At 42.0% G+C, this 12,834-nt stretch overlaps 1 protein-coding gene across 1 annotated transcript in view; it reads right to left on the bottom strand.

The window, feature by feature from the left end:
• NTRK2 (neurotrophic receptor tyrosine kinase 2) overlaps nt 1-12,834 on the bottom strand; it is a 270,802-nt gene that overhangs the window by 157,341 nt on the left and 100,627 nt on the right. Inside the window, exon 10 of the mRNA XM_044273679.1 lies at nt 3,149-3,187. Within this exon, the coding sequence (XP_044129614.1) occupies nt 3,149-3,187 (39 nt within the window). The remainder of the gene's footprint in view (nt 1-3,148; nt 3,188-12,834) is intronic.

The raw sequence follows: 12,834 nt of genomic DNA on the forward strand, positions 1-12,834 counted from the left end.
AACAGATCAGTTTTACTCTAATGCATTCTGAATGGAGAGCATTACGTTCAGGATGCATCAATTCAGTCCCTCTTACATTTTTTGGACTGAGAAAATACCTCAGCATGCTGCAGTTTTCTCTCCGGCCAAAAATACTGATCACTTGCAGGAATGCCGGATCCGGCATTCATTTACATTGAAATGTATTGGTGCCGGATTCGGCATTAAGTGTTCCGGCAAAACGGATCCGTCTTTCCGGTCTGCGCATGCGCAGAACTTTAAAAATGCACAAATATTTTTAAATACTGGATCCGTTTTTCCGGATGACACCGGAAAGACGGATCCGTTATTTTAATGCATTTGTCAGACGGATCCTCATCCAGATCCGTCTGACAAATGCCATCAGTTTGCGTCCGGATTGCCTGCCGGAATCCTCTGCCGCAAATGTGAAAGTACCCTAATGTTAAAGTTATACAATTTAAGGGAACAAGAGGAAAGGTTTCATGAAAATAACAAAGGTTTCTATAAATAATGTGATAGGGGAGTGGCCTCACTCTGTAGGGCGAGTGTTTTTTTCTTAGCAGGGGATGCCCCTCCTGTATGATCCATTTGGACTAATAAAAAAAGAGTTAATTTTGCTAATGCACAAAAATCTGCAGGTTGCTCATTTTTTGTTGGTGAAATGGAGAAAGAACTGCCCCAAAACAGCTGTCGATTGCTATATGGCTTGGCTATTTTCCCTTGTCATGTTCCACGGAAAACCGTCTTTCAATAGATGGCACTAGCAGGATGGTTCTCTTTCTCTCGGAGATACCTCTTTCCATATTATTTTCCAATGGAGCTTTGCCACTAACTCTCCAGTGCAGTACAGTACCTTCCTTAACCTGAGTTCAATGCATCCATCTCACTCAGCCAACCAGAATTCTACTCTGATAAGAAAAGTTGAACATTGACACTAGAGAGATGGCTCTCTTTCCCTGGGAGATACAGTATCTCTTCGCATACTACTTAAAGATGTACATTTATCAGCCATTACACTTTTCTAATATTTTGCAGGTTCGTATCACCAAATCAGCTCTGATCTTTTGAAACATGGACTCCACAAAAGGTCAGAAGGTGCCCTAAGATGTCAGCAGACTTTTTAAGTCCTGCATGTTGCAAAGGGCGTGGCTCCCATGGATCAGACTTATTTTCCATCACATTCAACAAATGTTTTGGATTAAGATCTGGGGAATGTGAAGGTCAAGTCAACACCCTGAACACACTAATGTGTTCCTCAAAGCATTTCTGACAATTTTTCAATATGGCAGGGCACATTATGTCCCTGCCATTAGGAAAAAAATATTGCGGTGAATGAGTAGACTTGGACTGCAGCAATGTTTAGGTAGGTGAATCATGTCAAAGTAACATCTACACGAATGTCAGGACACAAGGTTCCAAAGTAAAATATTGCCAATAGTATCACAGTGCCTCCACTGCCTTGTCTTCTTCTATGGTAAATCCAGGTGCAAACTTTTCCATGGTCAGTCACGCACAGCCATCCAGCCATCCATAAGATGTTATAGAAAAAGTGATTCCCCAGACCAGGTCACATCCTTCCATTGCTCTATGGTCCAGTTCTGATACTCACATGCCCATTGTAGGCAGGTTCAATGGGTGACAGGGGTCCGCATGAAACATTGTCCCTGGTTCATCATTGTGCTTCCTTGGGCCAATTTTGGTAAATAATAACCACTGTATACTGGAAACATCCCATAAGACCTACTGTTTTGGAAATGCTCTGATCAATTCACCTAGCTATCACAATTTGTCCCTTGACAAAGTTACTCAGATGGTTATCCTTGACAAATTTCTTTTTGCTCATAACATGGCAGCTTGAAGAATTGATGGTTGACTTGCTGTCTAAGGTATCCCACCCCTTGACAGGTGCCATTGTCATGAGATAATCAATGTTATACATGTCACTGGTTGGTGGTCTCAAGCTCGGTTTACTCTGTATCCCCCACCCACCTGCAGTGGCCATTGGCTGCACAAATTTCCAGGCTAACACAGGTAACGCAAGTTGGTGCCTCCATTGGCTACTATGAGTGGGCTGGGTTGAACCCACATTGAAACCCAGCCTTAAAGTTATATCTATTCAGTATACAGCATATTAAATAGCATTTGTCATATTATACAAGTGTTAAATGAATATGTTGTTATTATTATTATCAATTTCAGGCATAAAAGTTTCAAGCCTCTTGGAAGGAGAATTGTGCTGCATTTGACACAACAACAAGACTTCTTGTTACTGGCAGCTAGCAGAAAAATCTTATATTACGCTCAGTTTAATTTCCCGCTGGGAAAGTTTCAGTCTCCCTTGTGGCATAACTTGAAGCTCCTGGGTCCCAATGCAAAATCTGTAACAGAGCTCCCCAACTACCATGTGCTATTTATGCTACTGGTTTCTTATGTGGTCCTTTCAGGCACCAGGGCTTGCTGTGACTGCCATCACTGCATGCTCAATAGCTATAGCCCTGATCAAACCTTATGTTACAACATATATGGATTTAAAGGGAACCTTTCATCAACTTTATTCTGACCTCACTGAGGGCAGTATAATATAGTGACCGACATGCTGCTATCAGGGGCGTGTCATTTATGAGCTAAAAGTAAGTGGTTGCCAAGAACCAGCATCATAATCATCTTTGCGCAGGCCTGGAAAAAAGTCATGGCAGCCTGACAAGAGTAATAGTTATTCATGAGCTCCTGCTCTCCTCACCCACTTGTTGATGATTGGCAGTCCTCAACCTGTATTAAAGCCCAGAGCTGCATTCGCAATTCTGCTGGTTACTTTTGGAAAATTTTCACAAGCTTCTTGCTAGACAATATCTGTCATGACTTATCTGGGGTTCTATAATGCAGTGAGACAGTTTTTCCATAACAATTTGACTACTGTACCATGATTAGTGTAGAAGACACTTTTCATAATACAATCACTATCTGTGCTTGAAGTTTTATTTTTTGAAGATTTCAGCTCCAATCACTGTGAACACAGCTCTGCAAAGGTGTAACTACCAGGGAAAAGGGAAAAGGTGGACAAGGAGGGCCCACCTGCTGATAATATGATATATGTGTTCAATCCCACTCACCCACCCAGCTAAGAAAAAAATAAATTCTTTATATGTACCATAAAATCCAGGGTCAGTAATTGGATCACTTAATTCACCTAAAACAGAAAAACAGAAAAGGAAGTATGAGAAAATGTGTGAATAATATCACATGTTTCACAGGTTCCATTACACTTAGTTCTAACTATTTTTTTTTTCTTTCTTATATATACTGCATGAATTATGCCATGTGTAGACCCACATGGGAACTTGTATTTCTGGCAGTTTATATAAGCACTGCATAAAGATGAATCACTGATTCATATTTTAGCAGATTATAAATTTTACATACATTCCCCCCCCCCCCCCCCCCAAAAAAAATAATAAAAAAATAAAAAATAAAGTGGAAAAATATATTAGTCAGCCTAGAAACAAGACCCCAAATTATGTCACAATGAAGTTTAGCAACGACTGAGTCATTGTGTGTGTGCATATGTCAATGTGACATGACTTTAAGTGAGATGCTTCATGAAGATGGACAAACCCTTCTTGACTGATAGGCCGAACAAAAATAAGTTCCTAAACTGGAGTAGACTTTATTTTTGAATCATGACATTGTAAAGTGAAGCATAAGGCTGGGGCCACTTTAAAGAATAAATTAGGAAATTGTATAATTAGAAATTCATTAAAGGAGTTTTATAACACTGTAAATTTTAAAGCCTATCCTTAGATCAGTGGGCTAAGATTCCTGGAACCCAGGACAATCAGCAGAATGAAGGGGCCACAGTGACCTATGTGTCTCCTTCACTGTTTGCAGAAGCACTGCCCTACACAAAAATTGTCCATAACACATTCGTCTATTGTTGGCCCAACCAACTGTTTTTGGTGGGACCAACTGATAACCTAATGTGTGTGGGGAGCTACCGACTCTACCCCAACAGATAATGTTGGAGCAGGAGAAGGATTGTATGTGTTGAATTCTTGGAAGATAAACCACTGTTACAGATGTCTGACAGCAGTTCTCTCTGTTCTCCACACTGAAAACACACATGCTTGGCAGAACCAGGATTGCATATGTATGGGAGTTTCAGAAGCGATAGCTGTTGAAGATGTACGGCCACCTTTATTCTGTAAATTAATGGTGGTCCTGGCCAGTGTTCCCTCTGAGCTGTGTGCTCTGGAAAGGAACGATCTAAAACAGCATACTTATGAGGTCAACAAGTCTTTGTTTGTCTGTAGGGTATGGACTTTTGAAATCTATAAATTGCAGAGAGCACAGTTTACAAGGAACAGTAGTCCTGGAAGTCAGACCTCAACTCTCAGGTAGTCCCAGAGACCCCATTACTACAACACCATCATTGAATCCATTCCCTTTGCAAGAAGGAGCAGTGTCATAGTATTCATCCAGAGAAGTAAGGAATTCAAATTCTCTATTAGATAATAGGTGTTGTTCACAGCAACCTGTAGATTTATTACAGGGGGTGTCATGATGTCTATCAGCAGCCTTCATTATTGGGAAATCTGAATTGCAATTCTCATTGTATTAAGTAAGTGGGGTTTCTGAGTCCAATCTTTATTGAGGTTCGTGACAAAGGGGGATGCCACCTAAATTAATTCTTTGACATGCCATATATGACAGAAGATATAAATGAGATCCCCAAATTGAAGTGGCTGTTGGCACCATCTATATATCTTGACAATCTATAGATGGGAAATAAACATGTATCCAGCCCACAGACCAAGCCGTGTCCTCTTTTGGCATGCCTACTGACATGTAAGAAGATTAATTCAGGTGCTATTTAACTAACTCACTATAGGTAAACTTCAAATGTAAATTTGATAATTGTTTCATTTTGGAGAAAAAGTATTTTTAATCCCTATGCAAATAAGCAGTTAAGTGCACTGAGGGGCGGATTCAAGAATGCCATTGCACTCTTTCTCTGCCATAGTTCCTCCATAGTCTTCTTGCCTGTCTCTGTCAATCAAGAGAGGGAGGAGCTGGCAGAGGAACAGGAGGAGCAAGGGTACACAGAGTGGCATGGACCCACCTTTGGTATACTTAACTGCTCATGTGCATATGAATTAATAGCACTTTCCCTCCACGATGAAGCAACAGATCAGTAAGTAAAATACATCAGCTGAGATAGTCCTAGCCTAATTTCATAGTGATAGACTTCTTAGGATTCCATGTAATATATTGGTTAGGTGGTAGTGTCATCTTTATTTTTTATCTATTAGCTACGATATATTGCAGGATCTGCAACTGGGTCCATTCATCATCTCAAAAAGATAAACACAGATAACATAAGGAACATAAGTACAGACTAGAACTAGAGTAATATATTCATATTGTACATAGAAAGTATAATAAGGAACATTTTACAAGCATCATTAAACAGACATGCAGTAATAAGCAATGAGTCTATATAAGACTCTTTGCTCACTGCATTTTGCAGTGTCTGTTAGATTTACAATGGCTCATTTTCTCGAGGGTTTAATCATCAGGGGAAATAAAATGGCCACTGCCTTATTAGTACATACAAAATGCATCATGATCTTACAGCAGGACAGGTTACTTCATAGCAGGGAGCTTTGCCAACTGCATTTTGCAGTGTCTGTTGGATTAACAGTGATGCTTGAAAGTTTGTGAAACTTTCATAATTTTTTATATTTCTCTATATATTTTATCCGTATACTATATCAGCTTTTCACATAAGTCCTAAAAATAGATAACGATAACCAAACAAAATGAGTCAAAAATACCAGACTTGGCCGTTTGTTTATTGAGTAAAATGATCTTTAGGATTAGCAGATAATTTGAAGGGGAAATTAGAGATGACAATCAGGTGCGAGTGGGTGACCTGTTTTATTTAAAGAACATGGATCTATAAAAGTCTGATTTTTACAAGTTACAACACTTTTGTGGAAGTGTTTTATGGCACAAACAAAGGATTTCTAAGGCCCTCAGAAGAAGAGTTGTTAGTGCTCATAAGGCTGGAAAAAGCTACAAAACCATCTCTAAAAACATTTGACATTACCAATCCACAGACAGATTGAGTACAAATAGAGGAGATCAACAAAGATTGTGCCAAGAGCAAGGCTTGTAATAGATGCAAGGTCACTAAGGAACCCAAAGTAACCCTTAAGCATCTAAAGGCCTTTCTCCCAATAGCTAATGGTGATGTTCATGAGTCCATCATTAGGAGAACACTGAACAAAAATAGTGTGCATGACAGAATTGCAAGGAGAAAACTCCTGCACTACAAAAGAACAGTTTACTAAAGATCACCAGGACAAGCCAGACGGCTATTAGAACAATATTTTGTGGACAGATGAGACCAAAATAAAACTTTTAGGTTTAAACAAGAAGCCTTACATTTGAAGAAAAGGAAATACTGCACTCCAGCATAAAAATTTCATCCCATCTGTGAAACACGATGGTGATAGTATCATAGCTTGAGCCTGTTTTCCTACATCTGGGCCAGGGTGGCTTGCCATTATTGATAGGACAATGAATTCTGAATTATACCAGCAAATTCTGAAGGAAAATGTCAGAACATCTGTCCATGAGCTAAATCTCAAGGGAATGTGGGTCATAAAGCAATACAATGACCTTAAAGAGGACCTTTCACCGATTATGACAATGTGAACTAAGTATACGGACATATAGAGCGGTGCCCGGGAATCACACTGCACTTACTATTATCCCTGGGCGCCGCTCCGTTCTCCCGCTATGCCCTCCGGTATCTTCGCTCACTAAGTTATAGTAGGCGGGGATTTCAGTCACTAAGTTATGGTAGGCGGAGTCTGCCCTTGTTCTGTTGTAGCGCTGGCCAATCGCATTGCAGAGCTCACAGCCTGGGAGAAAATAACCTTCCAGGCTGTGACCTCTGCGCTGCGATTGGCCAGCGCTACAGCAGAACAAGGGCAGACTCCGCCTACCATAACTTTGTGACCGAAGATACCGGAGGGCATAGCGGGAGAACGGAGCGGCGCCCAGGGTTAATAGTAAGTGCAGTGAGATCCCCGGGCGCCGCTCTATATGTCTGTATACTTAGTTCACATTGTCATAATCGGTGAAAGGTCCTCTTTAAGCACACAACTCATTCTACCAAAGGATGGTTAAATGGGTTCTCTGGGAATTAATAAAATAAAATTACTGAAAATATCGAAATATTACTTTATTATAAACGCATTCACAAAAAGCATTTATTATTTATAATGGCTCTTTTTCTCTAGGGGGGGGGGGGGGGTAATCATCAGGGAAAATAAAATGGCCTCTGCCCTATTAGCACATACAAAACCCATCCTAATCTCACAGTAGGACAGGTTACTTCAGAGCAAGGAGCTAAGGAGCTGTCTCGGGTCTCCCCACTCTTCTGCCTGTCATGAATTATGATCCTACACACAGCTGATAACCAGGAGCATAACTAGAAATGACTGGGCCCCATAGTAAATCTTCAAACAGGCCTCCCCAGCCACTTCCCCGCAGCCCCTTCCTCCCGTGCAACCCCCACTCCTGCAGCTAGTCAATATCACCAGCGCTTTCCTCTACTTGGTCATATAACAAATGTAAAAAAAAAATAACCAGCAGGGTTGGATTGTGTGCAATTCTGGGATGGCGTTTATGGCAACCTGCAAGTCGTGCTGCAACCCCATTTATTTCTATGGCTGCACTGCTGCACTGCGATCCTTAAGGCTGTATTACATTACAGGATTTTGCATGCTATTGTCAGAAAGGAAGTGTTACATGCAGCGATCTCATCCACAGTATGGGAAGGAGTGATCACTAATGTTATCGCTCATCCCCATACTGATTAGTTGTGTTCCGGCAGCAGATCGAGATTAGACTGCACCATCTGCCACGGCCAACAATGATTCTTAAGCTTCCTAAAAATCTGGATTGTCTGATGCTTGTTCATAGGGTAATTGACATCAGTATTACACTGCCAGATCATTGCTAAAGAGTGTTCCTACAAACGCTTGCCAGCGGCCAGCGATGGTGTAATACAGGCGTTAGTCTTGTGATACCTGTAACACCCAAGATCAACATGTAGGCCCAGCTTAACACACATTATAATTTTCTCCAAACAGAACTGTATTGTGCACTGCTATAAATCAATATTGTAGGCCAGGGATTAGCAATCTTCAGCACTCCAGCTGCTGTGAAACTAAAGCTCCCAGCATGCACACTTATTCGGCTGTTCTTTTAACTCCAATAAAAATGAAAGGAGGATTCTGAAGTTGTAGTTTCAGAACAGCTGGAGTGGCAGAGAATGCTGATCCCTGTTGTAGGCCATCAATACTGATCATTGGGGTCTGAACTCTAGGAACCCTACCAATTATCACAATGGCTCCTCCATATGATGGTGGTGCCAAACACTGCATCTTGTTCTAAGTGAAAAGGAACAGATTCGACTATGTGTACATAGATGAAGGGAATGCAGAACTCCCAGGAGCGCCATGGCCCCTTCAGTTGTCACGCCCTGCCCTGTGGGTGTTCTGAGATCTGTCAGAGTTGCTGCACGTGACTCGATCTGACAGTTTGTTTTGTTATGGGTTTGAGCAGAATTCCACCTCCTCCCAGGTGTTGCTCTTTAGGTAATTGGTGATGCTATTTATTCCTCCCTCTCCCTATAGCTTTTGCGGGTTATAGTTCTGTCTTGTGTGAGCTCTGGAGGTTTGGTGGATCGTCTGCTCCAACACATCTCTAGATAAGTCCTTTTCCCTTGTTCCTTCTGTGTCTGTTTTGACTAGGCCTCTAGGGTGACGCTAGCGCCTTCGGTTGTTGAAGAAGCTGGGTGCCTCTTTCCCTCTCCCTATAGCTGAGGGTTTGGTTCAGTGTGTTATAGTCTTAGGTACGTGGGCATGTGCATATCTACCATCGAGATATGCACATGGACATAGCAGCTTAGGGAAAGTGTTTTAGGGATTGCTAGGAGGTGACCCCTTTGTTCTCTAGAATTTGGGGCCTAGTCAGTTGTTTTGTTTGCTTTGCCGTGTTCTGTTTCCTTCCCTTATCTTACCTACCGTGACATTATAACCCGCCCTACCATCATTTTTTTCCCTTGCTGCTTGCAAAATGGAAACTATTGATGCTTTGGTTGATCTCATGCAGGGATTGTCTTTGGAGGTAGCTGACCTCCGCAATTCGGTTGCACAGTGTCAGAGTACTTTGGCGTCTGGTGCCGCCGGGGGAAACCACGGCTGCCTGGAACCTAAGGTCGCTCTCCCTGATAGGTTTTCCGGGGGAAGTGATAACTTTGTTCGGTTCAGGGAGTCCTGTAAATTGTATTTTCGTCTGCGTCCAATTTCATCTGGAGACGAAAACCAAAGAGTAGGGATTATTATTTCTCTGCTAAAAGGTGACAGCTCAGTCTTGGGCTTTTTCTCTGCTGACCGGTTCACAGTCTCCCCGGTCATTGGATACATTTTTCGGAGCCCTGGGCCTGATTTATGATGACCCAGACCGGGTCTCTATGGCTGAATCTAAGTTGCGCTGCTTGTGCCAGGGAGAACGTACCGCTGAGTCGTATTGTGCTGAATTTAGAAGATGGGCGACTGACTCGGAGTGGAATGATCCTGCACTCCGTAGTCAGTTCTGTCAGGGGCTATCTGAGAGATTAAAAGATGCCCTTGCATTTCATAAAAAAACTGATTCTTTAGAGGCGGCCATGTTTTTGGCTGTACGGATTGATAGATGTCTTAGGGAGAGGTGCAAGGTTCTCCTCAGGCAGGATGTGCTGTCTGGTGGAGAATCAGTCCCACCTGTCCCTCGGGGTCCTATTACACTTGTTTAGGGGCTGGAGAGGAGCCTATGCAATTGGGTCAGGTTACTTCTTGCTCTGGTAATAGGAATTTTATGAAGCTGAATAGACTGTGTTACTTCTGTGGTAAAGAAGGTCAGTTCGTTAATGTGGGCCATTTTATTAAACCTCGAAAGTAGTAATGAAAAAAAAACTCCCTTACTCTTGGTAGTGTGAATGATTTCCGGGAACTGAATCTTATTACTGTCCGTCATCCTTTTCCCCTTCCCTTGATTCCGGATCTATTTGATCAGATTGTTGGTGCCAAGGTGTTTTCTAAATTGGATTTAAGAGGAGTTTATAATCTGATCAGATTAAGGGAAGGAGATGAATGGAAAACGGCCTTCAATACCCAGAAGTGTCATTTTGAGAACCTAGTCATGCCCTTTGGTTTAACTAATGCTCCAGCAGTCTTTCAGATCTTTATCAATGACATTTTTCATCATTTGGTGGGGAGGTTCGTTGTTATTTACCTCGATGACATACTAATTTACTCACCCGATATGAGTACTCATCAGGATAATTTAAGACAAGTGTTATTGATCCTTCGGGAGAATAAATTGTATGCTAAGTTGGAAAAATGTGTGTTTACTGTTCAGGAGCTGCTGTTTTTGGGGTACTTGCTTTCTGCCTCCAGTTTTCATATGGATTCCGAAAAAGTCAGCGCACTACTGGAATGGGACTGGCCAGAGAATCAGAAAGCCCTAATGCGGTTTTTAGTATTTACTAATTACTACAGAAAATTCATCCTGAATTATTCCACCATTGTCAAACCTTTGACAGATAAGACTAGGAAGGGCGCTGTCTTCTCTGTCTGGTCGGATGAGGCATTACAGGCTTTTTCTGCTATTAAGAAATGTTTTGTTTCAGCATCCTTTCTGATGCAACCTGGGGGGGGAGATTCCGAGGATCCCGCTCCGATTTTGGCTGATGGGGTGGTGGTTTCCGCTCTTTTCCGCGAGCTGGAGACGAAAGTGTTGGGGGCTCAAGAGGAGGTACCTGATTCTTGTCCTCCAGGCAAGTTGTTTGTTCCTTCTGAAGTGCGATGCAAGGTGTTCAAGGAACATCATGATACTGTCCTTGCGGGACATCCTGGAATTAGATCCACTACACAGGGTGGGCCATTTATATGGATACACCTTAATAAAATGGGAATGGTTGGTGATATTAACTTCCTGTTTATTGAACATTAGTATATGTGAGGGGGGAAACTTTTCAAGATGGGTGGTGACCATGGCGGCCATTTTGAAGTTGGCCATTTTGAATCCAACTTTTGTTTTTTCAATAGGAAGAGGGTCATGTGACACATCAAACTTATTGGGAATTTCACAAGAAAAACAATGGTGTGCTTGGTTTTAATGTACCTTTATTCTTTCATTAGTTATTTACAAGTTTCTGACCACTTATAAAATGCGTTCAATGTGCTGCCCATTGTGTTGGATTGTCAATGCAACCCTCTTCTCCCACTCTTTACACACTGATAGCAACACCGCAGGAGAAATGATAGCACAGGCTTCCAGTATCTGTAGTTTCAGGTGCTGCCCATCTCGTATCTTCACAGCATATGCATATGTTCAGCACCTGAAACTACGGATACTAGAAGCCTGTGCTAGCATTTCTCTTGCAGTGTTGATATCAGTGTGTGAAGAGTGGGAGAAGAGGGTTGGGTTGCATTGACAATCCAACACAATGGGCAGCACATTGAACACATTTTATAAGTGGTCAGAAACTTGTAAATAACTCATGAAAGAATAACGTTACGTTAAAACCAAGCATACCATTGTTTTTCTTGTGAAATTACCAATAAGTTTGATGTGTCACATGACCCTCTTCCTATTGGAAAAACAAAAGTTGGATTCAAAATGGCCGACTTCAAAATGGCCGCCATGGTCACCACCCATCTTGAAAAGTTTCCCCCCTCACATATACTAATGTGCCACGAACAGGAAGTTAATATCACCAACCATTCTCATTTTATTAAGGTGTATCAGGGTTGCGTAAAGGTGTTGAGGGTTATGCAGCAGCTTGTGAGACCTGTGCACGCGCGAAGGTGGCTCACAATCGGCCATCAGGATCTCTTCTTCCTTTGTTCATCCCATCTCGTCCTTGGACGCATTTGTCCATGGACTTCATTACTGATTTGTCGAGATACTCTAGGAAAACTGTGATTTTAGTGGTAGTGGACGGCTTCAGCAAGATGGCTTACTTTGTACCATTATCAGGTTTGCCCAAAGCGAAAACTCTCGCTCAGGTTTTTATTGATAACATTGTGAAATTACATGGCATTCCCTCTTACGTGGTGTCTGATAGGGGGATGCAATTTGTTTCCAGGTTTTGGAGGGCGTTTTGTTCTCGTCTGGGTATTCAGTTGTCTTTCTCTTCGGCTTTTCATCCTCAGTCGAATGTTCAAACGGAGTGCACTAACCAAAACCTGGAGACCTATTTGAGGTGTTTTGTCGCTGAGAATCAGGATGAGTGGTCCTCGTTCTTGTCTTTAGCTGAGTTTGCCTTGAATAACCGTAGGCAGGAGTCAACTGATAAGTCACCATTTTTTGGTGCATATGGTTTTCACCCTCAGTTTGGTACTTTTTTCTGGGACTGAATCTTCTGGGATACCGGAAGAGGAAAGATTCTCTTCCTCTTTGTCATCTATCTGGCGGAAGATTCAAGTTAATTTGAAAAAAATGGGTGAAAGATATAAACGGATGGCTGACAAGAGACGTATAACTGGTCCGGACCTGTGTGTGGGTGATTTGTTGTGGTTGTCCACTAAAAACATTAAGCTGAAGGTATCCTCTTGGATATTGGGTCCAAGATTTATTGGCCCTTACAAAATATCGGCCATTGTCAATCCGATGGCGTTTCGTCTGGAACTTCTGCAGGCCTGGAAGATCAATAATGTGTTTCACAGGTCCTCGTTGAAGAAATATGTGGAACCTGCGGAACCATCTCCTTTGCCT

The sequence above is a fragment of the Bufo gargarizans genome, chromosome 1 (genome assembly GCF_014858855.1).
Source record: "Bufo gargarizans isolate SCDJY-AF-19 chromosome 1, ASM1485885v1, whole genome shotgun sequence".
NCBI lineage: Eukaryota > Metazoa > Chordata > Amphibia > Anura > Bufonidae > Bufo > Bufo gargarizans.